Source organism: Equus caballus, chromosome 18, assembly GCF_041296265.1.
Source record: "Equus caballus isolate H_3958 breed thoroughbred chromosome 18, TB-T2T, whole genome shotgun sequence".
Taxonomy (NCBI): Eukaryota; Metazoa; Chordata; class Mammalia; order Perissodactyla; family Equidae; genus Equus; species Equus caballus.
This window is the reverse complement of record NC_091701.1, coordinates 76,175,398-76,199,145: the sequence shown is the minus strand read 5'-3', so window position 1 is coordinate 76,199,145 and position 23,748 is coordinate 76,175,398. Positions and strand designations below refer to the sequence as shown.

General features: G+C 46.0%; 1 protein-coding gene and 1 long non-coding RNA gene across 7 annotated transcripts in view; one reads left to right on the top strand and one right to left on the bottom strand.

Moving 5' to 3' along the window:
* The window catches only part of AOX1 (aldehyde oxidase 1), a 73,143-nt gene that overhangs the window by 1,095 nt on the left and 48,300 nt on the right, over positions 1-23,748 (bottom strand). For all 6 annotated transcript variants that reach the window (XM_070240625.1, NM_001287267.1, XM_070240623.1 and 3 more), the window contains 12 exon segments: positions 23,508-23,595; positions 18,676-18,762; positions 17,156-17,347; positions 15,177-15,404; positions 10,987-11,082; positions 8,997-9,125; positions 8,213-8,287; positions 6,730-6,782; positions 5,383-5,497; positions 2,403-2,468; positions 1,057-1,245; positions 426-593 (listed from right to left, as the gene is read on the bottom strand). In XM_070240625.1, coding sequence (XP_070096726.1) covers positions 426-593; positions 1,057-1,245; positions 2,403-2,468; positions 5,383-5,497; positions 6,730-6,782; positions 8,213-8,287; positions 8,997-9,125; positions 10,987-11,082; positions 15,177-15,404; positions 17,156-17,347; positions 18,676-18,762; positions 23,508-23,595 — 1,486 coding nt within the window.
* Positions 451-4,013, top strand: LOC111768789 (uncharacterized). Its single transcript, XR_011428608.1, has 4 exons — positions 451-661; positions 765-810; positions 3,452-3,521; positions 3,699-4,013. It is a non-coding gene; the product is annotated as an uncharacterized lncRNA (long non-coding RNA).

The window sequence follows — 23,748 nt, the reverse complement described above, 5'->3', positions numbered from 1 at the left end:
CTGAGCCAGAAAGAGCCCTTCTCACTTTGCCTTCAAGTTGGGAACTGCCCTCTCCCAGCACCTGTTTGTGGTGGAGTGACACAGGCAGGTGGAATGGCCCCTACATCCTTGGCCTGAGGGTCTTAGGTTCAGAGCACAGTTCCTGCACTTCTATTCCTGACACGGTGTTCTGGGAAGTGACCAGAACAAGGGAGGAACATATAACTGACCAATGAAGAATGAACCTTCTTTGTTCAAATGCTGTAGACCTGAGCCCTGCGGGGGGCCAGGCAGGGCCAGGCTGATGACAAATGCAATCCAAGGGCCACTCTGCTTTTCTCCTGCTCGAATGCCCTTTTCTTCCATGGAAAACCACCATGGTGGGTTCATGAAACTGACTACAAGGACAGGGGACAAGGATTTAGAATCTCGAGAGCAGAATGTACCATTTTTGTGAACTTATCTTCACAGGCCATTCTAATCTTCTCCGGGGTCAGTGGACTATCGAGCTTCAGGGGTCCAAGCAGGCCTCTCTCCTGTCGTGCTGCTCTCACCGCGTCATGGATGGCGAAGAAGACTGAGCACCCCAGGAACACCCCAGGCTCTCCCAGACCCTGGGGGGAAACAAGTCCCCTAGATTACAACTCTTTCTCTGTATACACACGTACACGTGAATCTACAGGTACATACTGTTTGTACACATAGATAAAATATTAAATATTCTATATGGAACTTTTTCCTTTAAAAAGTCATTTAATATTTTAACCCAGTATTTTCATTCTTAGGATTCCAGCCTAAGGAAATGATCCCAGATGGAGAAGGCAGATAAAGGTATGAAGATGATTATTGCAAAACAAAAAATCAGATACAACCTGAGGGTGACAGCAGTTTGTTAGGCTCCAAGATCCAGAGTATTTTTTTTTAATTTATGATGTTGTTAAATTACTTTATAATTAAAATGTTTAATAGGGATTTTTCTTCAATAATCCTGGTAAAAATCCCAAATGACCAAGAGACGAACGGAGCCCCCTCCAGGGTATCACACAAACGCGCATTTACTCCTCGCGCTCGGCTCACCTTAGATGAATACAGCGTATTTGAGTTTTGAGACGGAGGCAGAAAAGAAACGTGCAGCTCTGTGGGGACGTCAGAGACAGCCGGGATTTTATACTGGTCGGGGCCACGAGTGTACAGAACTCCCTGAGGAGAATACTTCAGCTCCTCGATTGTATAGAGGCCCATGCCTTGAATAAACGCACCTTCAATCTGAGGCAAAATAAAAGAGATTCCACAGATGAGAAAATATAGTCAACAGCGGCATTTCACTTCATGCTGCTTATTTAAATTTATAAAATACCACTTAACAGGGTTTTCAGCGTGTCTTGGAGCATGTCTGTAAATTTACTTAAAACGTTACCTAAAAGCATTTCTAAACATCTTATTCTGCACTAAGTTCAAAGTCAAAAGACTTGAGTTCGAATCTCAGCCCAGAGCCCAACGCCCTCATTTCCCTGCCCGGGACGCAGATGAAGCCCCCTCTGCGGGTCTGTTCACAGACCCCAGCACAGGTTCTCTCAGGGCTCCAGAATCCGGTCCTCTCATCCACTACCCTTGCTCCCGAGCTGGCTGGCCTCACATCTCCGGACTCAGTTTCTCTGCTTGTAACATGAAGGGTTTGGACTGTGTGCTCTCTGAGCTTCCCATACAGCTTTAAATGCTCCAGTTCTTAGAAGTCAGCACGTGGCCAAACTACCTTTCCACACACTTTTCTGACTTCCGGGTCTCTTCTTCCTTTGCTTCCTTCCTGTGGCCACATTTTGTCCACCCCACTCTCCATCCTCACTTCCGTCTACTGCCAGGGGTGTTCTCCTCCACCACGACGTTAGATGACTCTTCCCACAGGTCCAGACCACTCCCCAGCACAAGTCACCTCCACCTGCTAAGTGAGGTGCCCGTCCTTAAAGAGTCTCTTGCCAATTATTTCAAATTGAAATAAAAAATGTCTGTGGACAAAATGGACTACCTGCCAATGCTACTGCTGTGACTGTGCGGCCGTGCTATCCTAGCCCAACTTTCCGCTCCCGGATCTGGAGCCCGTCCTCCGCCCGAGGCTCAGCACTGGCACGACATTGTCCTTCTACGAGGTGTGGGGCTCACTTCGTCACCTCTAGGCCTAGTCCTGCCACATTCAAGCTCCCCAATCACAGACTATATGTTTCTTCAAAAACTACCTAAAACATCCATGTTTCCTTCCCAATTTCAAACAGTAAGAGGTTTGAGTTCTGGGGCTGGCCTGAACGGAAAGATTCAGACGACAGGGCAGAAGGACAGCCTGATGACCCAGCCTGACAGAGTGCTTCCCTGCAGGCGCCCACAGCAGTCCTGGCTTCACAGACAGGAAGGAGGCAGCTCAGTTTACGTACCTGGCCTACGTCAAGGGCTGGGTTTATACTGTGGCCAATGTCCATGACAATGTCTGTTCTGATGTTCTAGTAAGAAAAACAAAAATGTTTATTTCAACGAATACAACTTAGGGAGAAAAAGTGAGAAATAGTTCCTGCCAGGATGACATTGGTACAGAACCTTTCTTTGGGCCACATTATATTTCAGGAGGGAGAAGCAACCAAGATTTCATTGTGTCACAAAGTTTATTATGTATAACTGTCAAAGTTACACAAATACTCAACTGGCTTAAGCACTGATTTTTTTATTTCTTGGAAACAAGAGAGAAAAATATTCACTTGACTTTGATTCCAGTTGAGTGATGCAACATACTGAGTTCAATCCACTAGCACAGACATAACGTGACACAGAAAACAGAAAACATCCACGGCCTTCGTGATCCTTGTTGAAAAACAGCGTGGCCACCACCCAATCCAACATCCAGAGTCCAAGTGGCTGGGTGAGATTTACCAAACCACAGAACTCAGGGTGCATCAGCAAAAAGGTCTTTCAATTGCTTAGATTTTCCTTTTGTAGAGCAGAAAAAATAAATCTGACATTCCACTTGGTGACCAAAAGTTTCCTGATGACCTACAAATGAGGAGGAATCCAGCAGGCCCAGGCAGCTGCTGGTAACCCCTTTGCTCTCCAGCAAGGCTGTACCTTCTTTTATGTGACATAGTGGCTCTTGCCATGGCAAACAGATTCTACCTATAATTATTAATGGAACAAAGGAAACCCAAGAGTTTCCTTATTTGATCTGGGACTTTCATCTAACATTTTTCTTAAGAAAATTAGATAGCGATCCAGAATGTTTTACTATAATAAAACTTCAGGCACTCACCTCTTTTATTTAAAGATACAGTGAAAACTGTAAAGTTCTCTTTGACCCCATTTAGCAAGGCTGGCCTCCCAGGAGACCAGTGGCCTGAATGGGAGCTGAGGGCAGGTGCTCTCAAGGCTGCAGTGTTAATGAAGGCTTTGTGTCAAAGCTTTGGACTTACTACTGTTTGTCACTGTCTTCTGATAGGGCTGCAGAGAGATGTTCTAGGTGGTGGTAGCCAGCCTCCAAGATGGCCTTCAAGGATCCCCACCTCCAGGTATTCACATCCTTATGTAGTCCCCTCCACACTCTACCAGCGTGGTTGGTGTGACCATTAGGGTATGGCAGAACTACCAGTGCGTCACCTCAATATTAGGTTATGAAAGACTGTGGCTTCTGTCTGGGATGCTCTCTCACTTCCTCAGACTCTCTCTCTCTTTTTCCTTTGGACCAGTCCCTGTTGGGGGCAGGGGAGGGCAGCTTTCACATCCTGATGACACTCTGGCAGCCTATAGAGAGGTCCATGTGGTAAAGAACAGAGACCTCTGGCCAAGACCTGGCGAGAAACTGAGGCCTCCTGCCAGTAGCCATGTGATGGAGCTTGGAGTCCGACTCTCCAGCCCCCTTGAGATGACGACAGCCCCAGCCAACAGCTTGACGGCAACCTCATGAGGATTCCTGAGCCAGAATCACCCAGATAAGCCACTCCAGATTCCTCATCTTCAGGAATGGTGTCAGTTAATAAACATTTGTTATTTTCAGCTGCCAAGTTTGGGGGTAATTTGTTACACAGCAATAGATAACTAATATACAGATGCAGGTTCAAAATTAGGGAACTTTTGCAGGAAGAAGAGCGATTCTGTGAACGTGAGGAGAATGACTGAGAAACAGCCTCCATGGAGACCCCCCTCTTGCCTGGGAGTGATACCCAACGTGAGCTACAGACCTAGCTTGTGTGAAGGCATCTGATAAGACTTCTTAGCACGTCTCTTAAGAGTTCAAGTGAGTCATAAGAACACATCTTAAAATTTCATACCAAGGCTAATTATTAGCTTGGTCTTAGATCTTAATAAGGGCATAGAGAAAATGCAAATGAGCACGTTTTCACCAACTTTTTCACTGACGGAGAAGGAATGCAGAAAGCAGCATGAGAGAACTTTCTAGTGAGCTCCCTACACAGGAGCGCTGCTCTGGGGTGAAAACCACGCTTAGCGTGGTCACTGTGTTGCCCTGGTCCAAGGTTCCCCAAAAGTGATGTGGTCTGAGTCAGAGTCCAGGCAAGCCAGACACCTGAATGGGCAGATTCAATACAGGTGTACACAATTTCAAAGATTAGGCTGACTGTAGTTTAAAAAACATACATGCTGGAGACACATTAAACCAAAATTTATATCTGATCACAATCCAAGATGTAGTCACAAAGGACGTTTGATAATATCAAGCACTAGGGCTCGCTTCTGGGTAGGATTTTGGACAGATAATCACATAACAGTTATGAAGGCATCACAGTGCCATTTAATGTATTGACGATCATTTATCATTATTGACAGTGGCTAGTAAGTGGCTTCATTTACCCCCAAAGGCCCAGTGTCAAGAGGACACACTCCATGAAGCAGCAATGCATATGTGTGACTGTGGGTGTGCATCTCAGCCTAGCATCCTTTAAAAGCACAAGGATGCTCTTAAACTAACAAAGCAGGGATCTAGCTGGATAAAAGATATCAAAAGCTGGCCACTAACTTCCCTGGGCTGGCCCGTGGTGCGCGTTAGCAGATTACAGATGCTCATGAAATCCTTTGAGAAGGGTGTACCATGGCATCTCACACAAGAGGTCAGGACTTCTGGTTGTGCCAACAGTCCACACAAAAGCTCGCTTTAGGCTGTGCTTCTTCCTTGAAGCAGTTTATTTCCTGATTCCATTTAAAAGGGCCAAGGAAATAAAGAAGAGAGGCCACTGTTTTTTCCATGGAAGTAACCATAGCACCAAGACAACTGTTGAGCGTCTAGTCCTTCTGGGGGTGCAGAGAAATTACCCCTAGGCCAAATACACAGTGCTTCTATGCTGCACAGATAGAAGGAAAATGCGGAATTGAGGTGGATCTAGGGGAAATTTGAAGACTCCCCCAGCTGGGACTGACCTTATGCGCACCTGTCAGGCAGTCTATTTCCACCTCGGAACAGGCAGCTCCAAACACAAAGTATTCGAAAGGATGGCCTTCGCCCGTCTCCCAGTTCATGTGTGACTCATAACCCCTGGAGGAAACAGAGTTCTTGAGGAGTGCTGTTAAGTGACCAAGTCCCCTAACTGCAGACCATGATGAGTAAACAGACCCATGAGAAGCTGCGCTCCATTTTTATGCACAGCAAAGTAGAGGAGTACATTTGCACAATGATGGGCCAGCACACAATGCACGCCATCAATCTGTTGGATAAATAAATATTTCGTTCTTTCTTATTAAACTTGCTTTGTCTGATAAAAATATCCACTCGCTCCCCATGAATGACTCCTTGTGCCTGGGAGTTAGCTGCAGACTCTATGGTTACCTGTCCTCTTGCTTTTGGCTAATATTGGATCATGCAATCCTACTGTCATCAGATGCGGGGAATTCAACCTGCATTTTACACCAAACACTGCTTCAGAGATGCATACTTGCCCATTCGTCTATCTTTCCAGCTCCAGGATTCAGCCTCTGTGCAAAGGATCGGGCCCTTGCCTTTCAATCTTTGCCACTACTCTGGTCCCCACGGCCTGCTCTGTTCCCAGCTACTCTCTAAGGACACCAAGTGAATGTCATGGTGAAAGAGAAGCAAGGGCCAGCAACCTGCCAGCACTTTCTATCCTTCTCTCCTCTGCTCCCCCCAGACTGGAGGTAGCCATGAAAAATGCTTCCAGTGCTCATTCCTGATAGCCAGCCAGGGCCCTGGACTCCCATGACAACTGGCAAACTGACAAAATCAGGGAGGACTCTCTGTGTCACCCTGTTCTCGGATGGCTTTTACTCTCCATTAAAATAATTTGAGAGGTTGTTTTCCAAAGTATCTGAGTTCTACTTGTTCCACATCTTGACAACACATAGTTATTGTCAAATTTCCTACTTTTGCCAATCTAGACGGTGTGAAATGGTATCTGTCTTATTATGGGTTTCACTTTCATTTCTTTACGTGTTTCTTAACTTAAAAGATACACCAAGTTTTCAACAGAACGTCAACCTCTGCTGTGGGTTCCACGCACCCACCCACGGAGAAGCCTCTGGCTCTACCCACTACCAGCTGACTCTTTAATTCACCTGCATTTTATTTGCATGCCTGTTTTTCCCAACCAAAGCCTTTCTGGGCATTTGGATTAAGTAAAAGCTAAATGTTCTTTCTAACAGTGGGTTAATAGAAGGTATAAATCAGTTTTTGCCAAAATTGCAAACAGAAGTGAAACTCTTCCTCAAGATACCGCACTACTGCCCACAGAATGTTGGGAAAGGACTATTTACCTGAAGTATCCAGTCGCTGAGAGACTAATGCTTTCATCAAAAGCAGCCTGCGCCTGGGAAAGAAGAATATAACGTGATGCAGAGAGGATGTTTACAGTAAGAACCACTCGAGACTTCGATTTTAATTTTACTGTGTGTTAAATAAAGCTACCAGTAGTAATAACTAGGAAGGACCAAGAGTAATTTACTCCTCTCAGCATTCTCCACCGCCACAGGCATTTGTGGTCCACTGCTCGTAGCGACAGCGTTGTCCAATGCGTGTGGTCATAATCACATGGTATGTTACACTTATAGTCTGGACTATAGTGGGCAACGCGTGCTCTGCTTATGAAGAATTTCACTCAGTCATCTGTAAAGACTTAACCCGTTAACATGGAACATTTTGGGAAACAATGGGTGGTTGGATGTTTAATTTTAATATCATGCATATATAACAGTCTCAGGAGAGGGGTATAATTTTGCCAAATTGCTCCAGTTATACCAAAGGTTCTGCTGATTCTGCAGTGCACACAGTTGACTAATATACAGAAAAGTGGAGGTGAGGTCCAAGTCCCCAAGTCTGAGAAAGAAAAAGGTACGAAGTGCAACCATTACAGGAGGAAGTGGGCTGAAGGGCGCATTTCACAATGGTGGAGAACTGACTCTCTTGCTCTGCATCTCTCTCCAGCTTTCTCCAATCAGGCTCTCTCAGCTTCCGGGGCCCAGGTAGCCAGGGCAGAGGGCAGGAATAAATATGCCCAGAAAGGATTGAGAGCTCCAATTATATGGATTATGGAATGAATCCTAACTCTATGGAATAGCAGGAACCATTTCTAAGTAAGACTCCGCAAATCTTATCTTCTCCAGACCAATGCTTTTAATGTGACATTCTAGAACAGTCAGCAGGACACATACTCCCAGCTTTTACTGATAGCCATTCCACACGATGTGGTACTTTAGAACCTATTACTCTGTAAAGTTTGCCTATTGACTTTAGAATGTGTATCTTCTCTTCCAAGTAGATTGCTAGAAGATGAAAGGAAGCAGATGAGGGTTCCCATTCCATCCGGTGTCCACTCCTGGTGGAATGTACACCCAGTGGCTTGGTTTCCTATTTCTAAATGAGTGCTCACATGATTTTTACTTTTATAGAAGGATTCTGGCGTTATCTTCCCATTTTAGGGACAGTGGAACCCAGTGTAGGAGAAGAAACAGATTTACAGCTATTATCTACAAAATACCTAGTCACCAGTGGAAGAAACCTTAATTAATTATTGGTTAAAACAAGAGTTCTCTCTAATGGAGAATTTTCCCAGATGTTAAGAGTTCCGCCACCATCTTACAGGATTTCCACATGCCGAGAGCCAAAGGGCCCCCATTTATCACTATGAAATAGTGCCTTTTAAAGCCCTTTCTTCTGATATTTAATTGTCACCTCTCTCTCTCTCATTCTCCACCCTCCTTTTTTTTCTAACATAAAACACAAAGTAACAACGATTCTCACCCAATCCTTCCACGTGCCTTTAGGATTCTTGCTGATGATGGGTTCAAGGCGTTTTAGAAGAGTTTGACAAGCATCCTAGGGATTATTTTTTGGTTAAAATTATGATCATAATTTCATGGAAACACCAATTTCAAAACCACCTGATATGTGCTATTACATCAGCTCATTTGAGAGGCCGGTGAGAATTCGGAGAAGGAAGAGACCAGCCCTGTGAGTGATGTGAAGGCTGCACGGGTAGGGGGCAGGGCGAGCTGGTCTTAAGGACAGGCCCTAGGATGGGGGCCTGTAGCCAAGCTAAGAAGTCAGGACTTCACAGAGCAACTGTTGGCAAACCGCTGCCACTGTTTCTAAACACGGCATGGTCGGAGTTACTCTGTGCGAAAGCTCGCCCTGGCAGGAGCAGCTGGGGGAAAGGTGAGGGCTCTAGAGTGCAGGGACACGGCCTTGCACGGCACTGGCGGCAGGTGCACATCTGGATCAAAGCAGCTGTGTCACCACCACACGGAAGTGGAAAGACACAGTGAGTAGAGTCGAAATGACTGCTGGCCAGTGAGATGTCAGGAGTGAGGGAGACAAATGGGGACACTTCCAGCTCAGGAGCGCCCCTGGGGGCTGCAGCACTGACTGAGCCCCAGTCGGGGCGGCCGGGGTGTGGTGAGGGGTTCACTGACAGGGGGCGGGAGGAAGAGAAGAGCTGGATTAACTCTCAGTATCTTCTGAGCTCCACCCACAGATTTTGCCCTGCTGGGGCTGATGATTGGCAGTCCACAGCAAGGACTTTTACCTTTACTGCCAGTCCATTGAGATCCGCCACCACAGACCCTCCCGAGACATTTGCATTAGGGACAGTTTCCGTGCTGGTTCCACGCAGGTGGACATTAGACATTGGCATCCTTAATTCACGACTGGCCACCTGGATTTTAGAAGAGAGTTTCTTTATAAATACTTTGGTTAATCATAGACCCGAGCATACACCCACGGGGAAGCCTGTGTGTGAAGCCCTCCTATGTACAAAGGGGACAAGAGGGCAGAACCACCAATTCCTCCAGCCACAAAACCTCTGCCTTCTACAAACCCTGACACTAGTCTGGACCCCAAGCCCTGAGCACACTTTCTTTTTCTTTCACTTTCTTATGTGCAATAGCATCAGAAAAAGGAGGCGAGGCCCCAAGCCAAGGCAGGAAGACATGCCGCATGTCTTTATCGTCATGAAATCAACACCTCTGAGGCCTCTCCTCCCACCACACTCTGCAAATTCTAGCAAAGCTGACCTTAGCAGGTAGGACATGCCTTATCCACATTTCTGGAGATGCTGTAGGAGAACAGTGCCTCTAGTAACAAGGACAACAGCCTTGCAAAAGCAGCAGCAGCACATGTGGCCACAGAAAGAAATGGTGTTGGTGCCGCTCGCTAACACGAGGACTTAGCTGGCTGCTTGTGCTTCCTTTCTTTCTAGTGCTGGGGGCAAAACATTGCTAACTTCAGCTGATCCAAAATTCTGCTCTTTCCTGCAAACTATAGAGCTTAATAGAGTTTGCCCACAACTGTGACAAGGACACAGGCATACACAGCGCTCCACAGTGGCTTTCAGGAGACTGTCTACACAGAGTGCATGGGCTTGGAACACAAAGGTCTCTGGTGGCCCCATACGGAAAACACTGAATTCTCACCCCCAAAATGGGGAAAGATATGATCAGAGAATTCTCAAGTGGCTGATAACATGAAAGAAAAATACACGTTCAACATCTCTATAATCAGAAAAATGCAAATTAAGGCAATAATGAGATACTAGCATTCATCTGTCAAATTTTCTAATATTTTTTAACAATCCATAACATACAATGTTGGTTAGTGGCATAATGAGACGGATACCTTCTGGAAAACAATGTGGTAATATGTGTGAAATGATGTAAGATACACTCTGTGATCCAGTGATTCCATTTCTGGGAATCTACTTTAAGAAAATAACCATTGATTCAGTCACAGGCTTATGTACAAAATGTTTGTTGAAGTGTTCAACAATTGGGAATGATTAAGTAAATTCTATGTACAGTCACAAGCAGCCATTAAACATCATGATTGCAAAGAATTCTTAATAACAGGAGGAAGGGCTCAGTCTATGAAGGACAGGTGAAAAATCCAGGATACGAAATTCTATAAACAGCATGTAGTGATTTTTTGAAAAAGAAAAAGAAAACATGGAAAGACCCCCAAACAGGGATTATCATGAAGTGGTAGAATTGTGCAGGGTCCTTTCTGTTAGTTTTTGCCTCCTCCAAATGTTTTATATTCTGTAATATTACTATTATGATCAGCAAAATAGAAACAGTAGCTAGTTATCTAAAGTAAATGAGTCAAAAGAAAACTGGTGAAGTTTGGTGAGAAATATCAAATGTGATTTACATCATCAATTGTCCAGAGTCCATACTATAAAAAGGGCGAGGAAGAATGCAATACAACAGAACTTACACAGCTTTTTATCACCCAGCAAAGGCTCAAAAAAGACAACGCTCTTGTTAATATAAGCAAAGGAAAGCAGCAAATATCCTCCCAACCTCTGCTAGCAATAAGACAACCTGACACTCTTCTGCCACATTTTTTAGGGGAGTGGCTTGTTTACCCAGTTTCTGCTAAAAGACTAACAGCCTAAGCTGTCAAGGCTACACTCTCCTACCCTTTTTCTTTGGGGACAGAAAATGTACATCCATAGTTTCTTTCTCATACATATATCTACAAGCACACATCCAACTTAACCCAATTATTTGCTTTCTCACCTGAATCATTTTAGTGTGGACTCCTTGCCCCATTTCAATTCCCCCATGAGTCACCAGCACAGACCCATCTAGATAAATGTGAACCAGGGCAGCAGCCTAAGCAAAAAAAGATGAAAACAGTTTTCATGATCTTTCTGACTGATATTACCACGTCTTGTCAGCTAAAACATTTTCCCTGGAAATGATCCCCTCCTTTCCACCCCCTGCAGAATACACACAGATGCACGTCCCATCACCCTGAGGGGGCTGAGCAGAGCAGGGCAAGAGCTGCCTCGTGGTCACCCCACAAGAGGCCAGCTTGTGGCTCAATGGCTTTGAGTCTGGGGCAGGACTATGCTCCTTCAGCTGCTATTTCCTCATTAGGATGCTGGAGCACACTGGGACCTTCAAGGATCTCCTGACCAGGGTGCATAACAATGGAGGTTTGGGTTTTTTGAAGGAGGATGGATGCAAAGGTAAGTGTAGACAGGCTGCTGGAGAGGGAGAAAATTGCTCATGTGAACACATTCTCATAGTTGTAGGTATGTTACAGAGAGGCAAAAATAAACATGCGAATAAGGTGGGGCAGATAGACATTAACTTTTTGCTGCAAAATGAGCTAAGTGCACCCTAAATCATCTTGGCACAGAGCTATAGTGCTTTAGAATTGGAAGGGAACTTGGAAGTAATCTTCTGTAACTGTACAGCTCCCCACAGGGATCCAGAAGGAGTGGAACTAACAGAGAAGTAAAGGCTGCTGTAATCGGAACAGCCGAACTCTGAGGCAAACATGCTTTACGACCAGTAAGAACGAGCCTTCTGTCAAGTCTGCCCCTGCCTCAAGTGGGGGTAAGGCGACGTCCAGGAGACTGCAGAACACAGGGACGGCTTCTTCACTTGGAGTCTCCAGGGCAAGAGAACATTAACAGCATACGGTCCTGGAGAAAATGCTTCTGATGGCTCCGCTGGGGCTCAGGATGGCCTGCAAGGCACACCCTTGCAACTGTTCAGCTGGGAAGTGCCCACCTAGTAGACGCGATCTGGACCAGGCAGGGGTCACTTAGAGCTCTGCCAGCCAGGCTTCTCCACATCTAAGCTTCTATGCAGAGTGGCATAATAATCCAGGATTTGTAAAGGGAGGCTTTTCAGAGAATTCTGGTAACAAGCTAATTTCCATTTAACAAAGCTAAAATCTTAGTAAGCCTTAATTACTCGCTTAGATGCCTTTTAAACAACCCTGCTCATAAGTGAAAGTCGATGGACTTGCATGTCAATGACCACATACACCCAGGAAAGGACTGCATTCCTAGATCCGTTCTCTGCCCACCAGAAGGATCTCACAGCCACCCGTGGGCCACGGGCCACACTTGGAGCATCGCCTCTTTATTGGCGCCCAAAGCTTCACGCTACTCCAGGGGATGAGGAGCAGAAGCCTCTGTCATTCCAAATAAGACACTTTTGACAGTGCAAATGGGCTCTATTTACCTGGTTGGCAGGTGTGAACTAGGGGTGTATTGGGACAATAGAGACAGAGGAGTACCCTTTCTCTGAGGACAAAGACACATTCATGGCCTACAGGAGAATCTTAGAACCTTGAGGAGGGCATCACAGGCATGACAATCACGCCCAAGAGCCTGGGAAGACGCAGCAGGGCGTGTTGAACTATCTACTGGCACACCACTCCTGGGGATGCTGTCCTCTCCTCCTGGTCATTTATTGTCAAAACAATAGAGATAAGAAGTGGCATCCTCTACAGAGAGCCCAGAGCTGGCTACCTGGGGTTGTGCACAAGATACCAGGTGATGCCACCTGTAACGGCTGCTCCTGGGGTCCATTCTGTGGCACTTCATTGTTCTCTGCTAGAATGTGAGCCCCTGAAAGGAAGGACCGTGTCCTAAGGCCTCCCTTGAAATGCAACATAGGAACACACATGTAGTCAGTACTCAATAAGTTTGAGAAATGAATTTGCAATGGCATAGCCATTCCATCTGTTTCTTAAACTTGTAAACTCTGCATTTGGCCTCCTGGGTTCCGCAAGCAATTCAGAAGTTGCTTGTGGGTGACATTCTTTGTGGCTGAGCTACAGTTACAGTGGACTGTGCATTTCCCACACTGCGTGACCCTGCTGGCAACAGCACTGTGCCCGCGTGTCCGCGGCAGCATTTCTAAGAGAGACTGCTGAGTAATTTGCTCCAGGAGCTGCTGCAATCTTCTCGGGCCATTTAAAATGTCAAATTTGGATCAGTTAAGCGGCAACACTGGATGGTTCATCGTTAGCACCACAGAAGATAATTCCACAAAGCTTCATCTATGGAATTGGCACAACTGGAGCAGTGGAACAGATGCTTCTCCAATATAAACTGGGCACTTAGACGGTGAAATGTCAATCTTCAAGCAAAGACTGCGGTATTGCTGAGAAGTTTGCTTTGGTCCTCCAGATTCTCCAAATGTCTCAGCCACTGAAGCATGTGAGTCCCTACTCTGCGCAGGTGTGGAGCTAAGGCCGGGGCAGGACAGGGCTAATTCGATGCTGGGGCCTTCAGGGCTCACAGTCTAGGAATTACACAGAACGGAGGCAAGGTACGTTTGACCCCTCAGCTGTTGGGGGCACAGTCCTGCAGTCACATCCTGGTGCTGTCACTCACGGGCTGGATGTCCTCGAGCAAGAGAGGGAACCTCTGTGGGCTTCGGTACCCCCCTCTACAAAACAGAATCACGCCTGCCCGACAGAGCTGAGCCAGTGGCTAAAGGAACCGGGAAACTACAAACCAGCCAGCCCACGGCCTCACACACAGAAGGTGCTCAAGCAGCATTTCAGTTCCCTCCTCTATTTGGTTTGCTTCAGATAGAGTCTTTCAGCGTATGGCTCCAGGAAGCAGCCTGACTGACCCCAACTCCTGGATCTGGCCCCAAGCAAATGTCTCAAGCAAGGAAGCTGGTTGCTGGGGCAGGATGGGGGGAAGTAGTGGGGTCTCCGGAGGAGCCTCTCAGTAGCCTTTGAGAATCTGTAACATCGGCTACTGTCGAGTTTCCCCCCAGCTGAGCTGAATCCCCCCTCAGACCCCACCTAAAGGGGTGTGGGGAGGCAGCCTGATGGAGCTGAGAAAGCATGGCTTCTGAGCCCCTCAGACCTGAGTTCCAGCACGGCCCTGCTTCTCACCAGATGCGGGACTTTGGGCAGGTCATCTAAGCTCCGAGCCTCAGCGTTCTCACCACTAACATAAGGATCCAAATCTTACGGTTGCCCTGAGGGTTGAATGAGATAAAGTCTAAAGAACTCATAACATAGCAGGTGCTCGGTAATTATTATTTTTTATCTAGTCTTTGAGAAATTTCTGATGAAGGAAATGGGACTGAGTCTGTAGCAGCCAGATAGTAATGGCAGCCACTGCACAGAGACAGTCTGCCACGTCTACCCAAGCCGAACGCCCAAGGATGCCCAGAAGACCCATAATCAATGGGGACTGTTTTCCCCGATGATCCTGGCCGACCTGCTCAAGGACAGATGGCCCAGACCGACCTCTTTGCTATCTGCCAGCCAGTCCGTTTACCCAAATTGCAAAGCAAGAGTCACTGCTCACAAACCCTTTTCTAGTGGAAGTTTTCTCCTTTCCTTTCCTGTTTAAGAACCTTGTTCTTGCTTTTACTCCTCAGCCACAGCCTCTTGACTGCCTCCCTCATCCGGGAAAACTGTGCAGACGACTCCACGGCTGTGTGTTGCTCTGCCCTCACCACCAGGCAGGGACTGGCAAGGATGCCGTGAGACCACAGCGGGTATTGTTTTAATGCTCCTTGAGCTCTCAGCTGTCTGCAATCAGGCCGCATGAAAATGTTCTAATGATTACACCAAAGCTGAACAAGTACGGCCATGGGAAAGGGGAGGGGACCCTCCGGCCCGCTTTTCCTGGCCTGCTCGGCTCCCTCAACACCCAGCTTACACACTGGTGCTCCCCGCAGCTCCACCTCCCTTTATCCCTATTCTGTCATCACTCAACACACCTGCCACATTTCTTTATGGCTCAGCCAAAGGTGTGACTTCTGCAAAGGGGAGTAACAATAGTTTTGAGGGCTCTGCCATCCTACCTTGAGGGCTAGTTTGATTGAGCACAACGCTGGTGAAGGTTGACAATCAGGCATTGCAACCATATGGCTTTCCACCATAATAGAAAGGTTCCTCAATACCTTTTGATGTGTCTGTTTGGAGAACTGACCTGGGCAGCAGCGGTTGAGAGAACGCCAACAGGAAACTTCAGGGGAACCATGGCCAGCCCTTTCTTCTTCCAGTAATTCTCTGAGTTGAATTTTTCCACAGCCACTTTCCTCAGGGAGTAGGAAGACGTGGCCATACATTCTTTCCAACACTGGGTCAGGTTCGTGGCATCAATCTCTTGTTTGTAGGGTGTTTGGTCAATTTCCTTGTACATGTTCATCATTCGGACCTATAAAAGGAGAACTTGAAAGGTCGGGGGTCCTGGCAGACATGGTCTCTTCCATCCACTGTCCTCCTAGTCAAATGCTACTCATCTTGTTAGGCCCAGGCTGAGTTCTACTACTCTTTCTCGAAGCCTTTGCCAGTGCATAATGCTCTCATCTTCCCCCTGTTCAGAGCCTCTATCAAATATGTCAGCACCTACATGCTTTCTGTGCTGCGCCTGTCTAAGTTCACAGGCAGGACTCCTTTCCTTATATTTCTTATAGCACTCAACCCAGTCCAGGTACACTGCTGACTCTTAATTCTAGCCGCATTTGTGAGTATCTGTTGGAAGGCCATGCTGGATTTAACATCCAGCTGCCAGATCTACAGGATTTGGATTATTCAGATGCTGGGGCGAGATACGACCACTCACTTCCAAAACAGGAAAATATGAAAGTTCATTTAAATGTAACCGATAACTGGGATGAAGAATAAATTAAAAGATTCTATCACAGGACATCTGAAGCCAGGAGTAGAATTCTTCCTGAATTCCCAGAACTGGGGACTAAGCCTCTGGCTGAGAACTCAAGGTGCCAAGTATCTCATATTCTCAGTTGAGAAAACTCTCAGCAGTGTGGCCAGCTACCTCGCAAGCTGACAGGGCCATCAGACACACACTCTCCCCATCCCCGTAGAAAACATTCCCCGACCATTATAAAAGGAAGACTGGAAATTAGTGAGCTGTGCCACTGGGGGAGGCAGTGGTTTTAAGAGAGGCTATTGTCTCCTCCAACTGCCCTGGGATGAAGGGAGGCCACGACCTGGTTCTCCTCTGTAATGCTACCAAATGTGACACAACATCTGGGACAGAGGCTGTGGTGAGACGACCAGGAAGGGAGGGGCCCCCACAAGCTCGAGAGACATGAAGAAGATGGCTCCTGCCAATGGCCACAGATTCTAATTTTGGAGAGAAAGAACGTCGATGAATTGGGGACCAGGGCTTTCCCAGCATTGCCACAGCATGGGGCAAAGAGCCGTGGCCACCAGAGAAGGCTCCTGAGGGGCCAGGTGAGGGTCCCTGGGAGACTTAACCCACCCTTGCAGGGGACTGTCGAATTTGGAGAGAGCTAGCAGCGAGGGAGCCCCCAGACAACATGCCCGACAAGTGGCTCCATCTAACCAAGCAGAGAACAGAGAGCTCGCTGGGGAGGTGCTGCTTCCTCTGGTCCTTCTCTGCCCCCCGCTCCACCCTAACACCGCAGGGGAGGGAGCAGTGGTGAGCGCACCCTGCGTCTCCCACCCGAAGTCCACTCAGGATTCTGGATGGAAGAGGCGCAGGGAAGGGAACGGAGCTTGTGAGTGAATGAAATCGGGACGAAGACTCAAAGAACGGAAAGTAACCGAAATGACAGAGCCTTTACGACAGCCGCCTGAGATGGTATGGAAGCAGAGAGGGAGGGTTTGACGGACTTGTTGGCAGCAGTTATGGCCCCAACCGTGGAGACTTCTCACTGAACAAGTTAGAATCCAAGCTCACTCCTCAACATCCTCTGCCCCTAGGATGTTGGGGATGGAGCCCCAGTAAGACGAGGACCACAGCACTGCAGAGGCCAGGCTCTGTGTCAACTCGTTAGCTGAGCTACACTGGGCAAATCAGGCAAATCCTTCAGCCCTTCTGGCTCTCAAATTCCTCAACCTGCAGGCCCCCCGCGGCCCTCCCACCGCTGGAATTCTGGAATTTGATGCCTTTCCTATGTGAGACTCATTTATCATTACCTTCTCAGGGGACAAACCACATTTGGCTGCGACTTCCGTGATGCAGTTTTCGGTGATGAGCCCAGACTGAGGGAAGCCGAACCCACGCAGGGCCGTGTTGGATGGAAGGTTGGTTCTGCACGCCCAGCCCCGGAAGCGCAGGTTAGGAAACTTGTAAGCGTTATCCACTTTCAGAAGTCCAATTTCTATCACCTGGGGAAATCCAGAGTGGATGTGATAAGACCCTCATCCTTCCAAACATGGCTTACCATCCTGAGACCTCAGACCAAAACTAGACTGACTGACCCTCTCTACGTCACGTCAAACATGCTAAAACAGACTGACGTCCCCAGTTAGGTGAATTTTTGCTATAAAATAATTTTTAAGGATTTGAATAATTTATCTTTTGAAATCATTGTTTTTTATTTTCATATCTTAGGCCTAATGCATTTTTCCCAGGTTTCAAATATTTCCTAAAGCCTTTGAAGCATTTATAGGCCCTAAACACTGGGTTCACAGAATGTAATGAATAAAATATCCTGGAAAACAGGGGAAAAAAAGGCTTGGTATTTGGTGTAATGCGTTGGTTAACCAGGGGCAATTTTGCCCTGTCTCCCCTGGGACATTTGGCAATGTCTGGAGACATTTTTGGTTGTTAAGACTAGATGTGAATAACCTATAATCAATCTATAAATCAGAACTTGGGGTGAGTTTCTTGTGAGCCAGGTCTGAGGACTATAGCCCAGGGAGCTTCCCTGCCCAAGAAAGGCAGCACAGCAGAGGAGTGGGGTGCACAGAGCGTTATACACCATCTCGGAACAAAGAGCATACATCACACATGACAGGAACATCTCTTCTACTACTGTCACGAGATGCTTAGCTAGCAAGTCAGTGGTCACAAGGTGAGCACAGCAAGTAGGTGATTAATCCTTCGCTTCCAGGAAGAGATGCTTATCCCTAAGGAGATGGTGGTATGAGGGGGAAGCTACATCCCTATCTGTAAGGGCATCATCCTTAGCTTTGGGACATTGTAAATGTTTAAAACAGATGGACCAGGCAGCCTCAACAGGCCTTTTTGGAAAAATGAGGTCAGGGCAAATTAGTTTTAAACCAAATGGCTTCCTCATAGAATCCAATATATCCTATTTCTTGTCATTTATTCATCAGACTGGAGGGTAGCTGTGCCACTGACATCTACTGGGTAGAGGCCAAGGATGTCGGTAAATATCCAAAATGCAGAGGACAGCCCCCACAACAAAGAATTATCCAGTCCAGAGTATCAGCAACACCATGACTGAGGTCTAATGCTTGCATTTGGGAAAAGAGCTCTAAGCTTGGGAAACTCGGAGCTAACACACGGACACAGACTTGGCCAGTATCTCTGGGCCCACTGTGGGGGCCCCAGGAACATATGGCTATCCTTGCAAGAAGGGTCTTCATGCTTTTATAATTGAATACTATTTGACTATTGAACATTTTATGGAATAACTCATTCTATGTAGCATTTTCCAGAATGTGAACTTGTTCCCTAAAACACTTACAAATAACGACTCATCCAGGGTGGCGCCTCCATTGCAGTAATGCTCCACATCCAGGGCCAAGATTCTGCCATCATTCATGAATCCAGCCTGGAGAAAGAGAACTGAACTGTGATACTGATGCCGGGGACCACGTCTCTCTAACATTTACTTTTTTTTTTTTTTTTTTTTTTAAAGATTTTATTTTATTTTTTCTCCTTTTTCTCCCCAAAGCCCCCCGGTACACAGTTGTATTTTCTTCGTTGTGGGTCCTTGTAGTTGTGGCATGTGGGACGCTGCCTCAGCGTGGCTCGATGAGCAGTGCCATGTCCGCGCCCAGGATCCGAACCGACGAAACACTGGGCCGCCTGCCGCGGAGCCCACGAACTTAACCACTCGGCCACGGGGCCAGCCCCTCTCTAACATTTACTTTGTCACTTGAGAACCCTCCTCACATAAGCAAAAAGCTTCATGATGTTGGATTTGGCAATGATTTCTTGGATATGACACCAAAAGTACAGGCAATGCAAGAAAAAAACCAATAAACTGGACTACCTCAAAATGGAAAACTCCCATGCATCAAAGGATACAAGCAACAGAGTGAAAAGGCACCCCAGAGAATGGGGAAAAGTATTTCCAAACCATTTATTGGATAGAGGTTAATATCCAGCATGTATAAAGAGCTCCTACAACTCAACAACAACAACAAAAAACCTGATGAAAAAGTGGACAAGGGATTTGAATAGACATTTCTCCAAAGAAGATACAAAAATGTCCAACAAGCACACAAAAAGATGCTCAACATCACTCATCATTAGGAAAATGCAAACCAAAACCACAAGATAACACCTCACACCCTTTAGCATGGTTACGATAAAAACAAACAACTAGTAACAGAAAACAATAAGTGTGCGTGAGGAGGTGGACAAATTAGAACCCTTGTGCACTGTTGGTGGGAAGGTAAAATGGTGCAGCTGCTATGGAAAATAGTATGGCAGTTCCCCAAAAAATTGAAAATAGAACTACTGTATGACCCAGTAATCCCACTTCTGGGTATGCAGCCAAAAGCATTGAAAGCAGGGTCTTGAAGAGATATCTGTACACCTATGTTCATAGTAGCATTATTCACAATAGTCAAGGGCTAGGAGCAACCTAAGTGTCCATCGATGGGTGAATGGATACACAAAATATGTTACATACATACAAGGGAATTTTATTCAGTCTTAAATAGGAACGAAACTCTGACACATGCTGCAACCCGGATGAACTTTGAGGACATTATGTTAAGTGAAATAAGCCAGACAAAAAGACAAATACTGTTTGGTTCCATTTCTTTGAGGTACTTAGAGTAGTCAAATTCATAGGGATAGAAAGTAGAATGGTGGTTGCCAGGGGCTGGGCAGAGGGAGGAATGGGGAGTTATTGCTGAATGGGTGCAGAGTTTCAGCTTTACAAGAAGAAAAGAATTCCAGAGACAGACAGTAGTGATGGTTGCACATAAATGTGAATGTACTTAATGCCACCGAACTGTATATTTAAAAACGGTTAAGATAGAAATTTTATGTGTGTGTATTTTGCCACAACTGAAAATAACAATAAGAAAGGAAGGGTAGAGAAAGATATGAAACCAAAACAAACAAAAACCCCTCTTGTCCAGTTCATCACTACTGGTCCATCAATCCTTTTCTCTCCTAACGCAAACCAACTGCCTATTTCCTGACCTCTCGGTCTTGCCACAGGTCCTGGAATTCTGGCTCCCATGCTCACATGTCTACCAAGACCTTCTCCCCCAAAGCCGGCTAACCCCCTAATCTCCAAACCTGGTGGGCTGCTCATAGTGTACTCTGCACGTGCTTCTCACAGGGCCCAATTCAATCAAAACTCCCAGCAGCATTTGGTGCTGCTGGAGGTCTTTTAAATAAATATCTTCCTTCCTTTGAAGATGTGTCTAATATCTCTGTTTTCTGTCTGTGCTCTGCTTCAATATATCTGAGCTTATCAAAGTTCACTTTAATGACGTTTGTTAAGTGGAACCAAATTCAAACCAAAGCTATAGTCAAGGGCATGGCCTTGAATTCCAACAGGTTGAGTTTTGGGCGCTGGCTCTGCTGCTTCTGTGATCTCAGGCCAGCTATCTAAGCTCTCTAACTATCTGTGAAGTGGCAGTAAGTAAGGCAATGCCCGGAAACTTAAAGGTAAGTGACTGAAACATAAGTGTCTGAAATATAGCTCGTGTTCTAAATAAAATTATTAATATTACCATTACAAGTATTATTAATATCATCTCCTGTCCTCATCCTCTTCTCCATTAGAAAACATTATTTTCTCAAAGTCTTAATCACTGCTATGCTGATGGCTTCTATAACTATAATCCAGTCCTTTCAATAAAATCCCATATTGGTGAAGGACATTTCTCCTTAAGGTCCCGTTGTCACTTCTTCCCCAACATTTACACAAACAAGCTCATCATTGTCCCTCCAGATTGTTTCCTCCTTCCAACCTGGCTCTTTCTACTAGAAACCTCCAAGTCATGTTGATGGTTCTAGTCTCCGTTGTATTTTGGAAAGTTTGTCACACTGTCTCGGCTCTTGGACTCGTCTCCACTTCTACATCTTGCTATCATAGCTCAGACCCCAACTGCTTCGTGTCTGACAGCATCAGCTGCCACCTGGTGGTCTGCCTGCCTCGACCCTCTCTCTTTCCTAGGCCACCCTGCCTAGCGCCATCATATCACCCTCCCCAGTGCACTCATGTTTGGTTACAACGCTTGACTGGTCAAGGATCTGCTCAGTCTCTTCTTCTCGTGAGATCAAGTTTAAACCCGCATCCTGGGACTCCAGGCTCCTCTCAGTCTGGCATCACTTAACCTCACCAGTCTGTTCCCACTCCTCTTAGGGAAGCACTCTGTGTTCTAATTCCCCATCTACTCCTGCCCCCATCAAACACACCACGTTCCTCCCGCCTCTGCATTTTTGCTCTTACTTCTCCCACCACCTGCTATGCCTTCTTTCTGCCTATCCATTCTTTGTTTTTTTTTAATTTTTTCATTGTGGTCTAAATAGTTTATAACATTGTGAAATTTCAGTTGTGCATTAATATTTGTCAAACACTATATAAATGTGCCCCTGTACCCCTTGTGCCCACCCTCTCTTCCTTCCCCCTGGTAACCACTAAATTGTTCTCTTTGTCCGAAAGTTTGTTTACATTCCACATATGAGTGAAATCATATGGTGTTTGTCTTTCTCTGTCTGGCTTATTTCGGTGAACATGGTGCCCTCAGGCTCCATCCATGTGGTCGTGAATGGGATGATTATGTCTTTCTTATGGCTGAGTAGTATTCCATTGTATATATATACCACATCTCTTTATCCAATCATTAGTCATTGTCTGCCTATCCACTCTTGAAGGCCATTTATGATCACTTTCTCTAGGATGTCTCCCGTACATACTTAACGTCATATTCATCTTCGTGTAGTTTTACTATGTGCGCCTCATCTTAAACCCAGCATTATTATACTTTCATAATGACCTCACATGTGTAAGTCTTGTCTCTCCCTCAACTCCCAAAATGTAATCTCTGTCAGGACAAAGTTCTCTCTAATAAATCTTTGTTGAACTAAAGCAGATTCAAAATATAGCTAAGAGAGAATGTGAGTTGAAACAGACACATTTTTATCTTCTAAAAATATGCATGCAGGTACACCAGCCATGGAAGAGACAATGCTGTGTTCAACAGATCCTGCTGTCTTTCATCCTGGGCACACAGGAAGACTACATTTCCCAGCCTCCCTTGCAGTTAGGCAGCAAAGTCCCAGCCAATGACATGTAGATAGAGGCAAGGTCCACACTTACAGTCTTGGTGCCTGAAACAGCTCTCACATAACACTCCTGCTCTCTCTCCCTAGTCTTCTGCCCTCTGCAGAAGGTCCGGTAGAGGACTCGGAGTCCCTAGGGCAGTGCTATCCAAGAGAACTTTCTGAGATGACGGCAATGTTCTATACCTGCATGTCCAGTACGGCAGCCACTAGCCACATGTAGTTACTGAGCACTTGAAATATAGCTAATGCAACTGTGGAATGAATTTTTAATTTTCTTTAATGTAGGTAACTTAAAGTTTAAATAGCCATCTATGCCTAGTGGCTTCCATTTTGGACAGTACAGTCCGAGGGGAGGATGGTGGCACTATCAGATGGAAATGCATTGAGTTCCTGAATGATTTTCTGGAGCAGGGTCCTCTCCTCTCCCTGCTCCCAACCCCGACTTATTCCACTGGGCTGGTACCTGAACAAGAAATAACACAATAAACATTTAAGTGCCTGAGAGTTTTTAGTTGTTTGTTATGGCAGTTAGTCCATTCTCACTACTACCTATTTCTTATAAAGCAAAAAGTAATTATTTTCTCCTATGGAAATTTTTCTAGGAATTTCCGGGACAGAGTTTTACAAAAATACTCTTGATATATTGAAAACTGAGGAACCTGTTGGCAAATAATTGCAATTTCACATAACACTATTGTTATGGGAATTGTTCTGTTCTTAAAGTGTGTGGGAACAGCATGGTTCTCAGATCTACTTTCAAAGATGCATATCCTCACGCTTTCCAGTTACTCTGCTCCAGCAAATACCGTCTAGTACTTTTTCACAAACAGAAATCTTTGAACAAAGCAGAAAAGCTTTGTTGAACCAGCCAGTTATCAAACAGCCAGCACAAGGAATAAAAAGTTAGAAAGAAGCACAATTTGCTGATTTGCTCATTGCTGTTCCCCTTTAGAGAGAAGCCAAATGCTGCCGTCTGCACTGATGGAGTGTCATATTTACAACATGAATCGTCTCCGCCCCCCTTCTTCCTCTACTCACTTTGTACTTGCCAAGGTATGGGTGGCGGCCCCCAGTTATTAGCATGTCTTCTCCTCGTTCCAGAATGCAGCGGACTGGACGGCCATGTCTGAAACAGAAAAAAAAGCAGGAGAGGTAAACTCCTTCACCAAGTAGCTTTTTTTTAGGAAGATTAGCCCTGAGCTAACATCTGCATCCATCTTCATCTTTTTGCTGAGGAAGATCAGCTCTGAACTAACATCTGTGCCCATCTTCCTCTGTT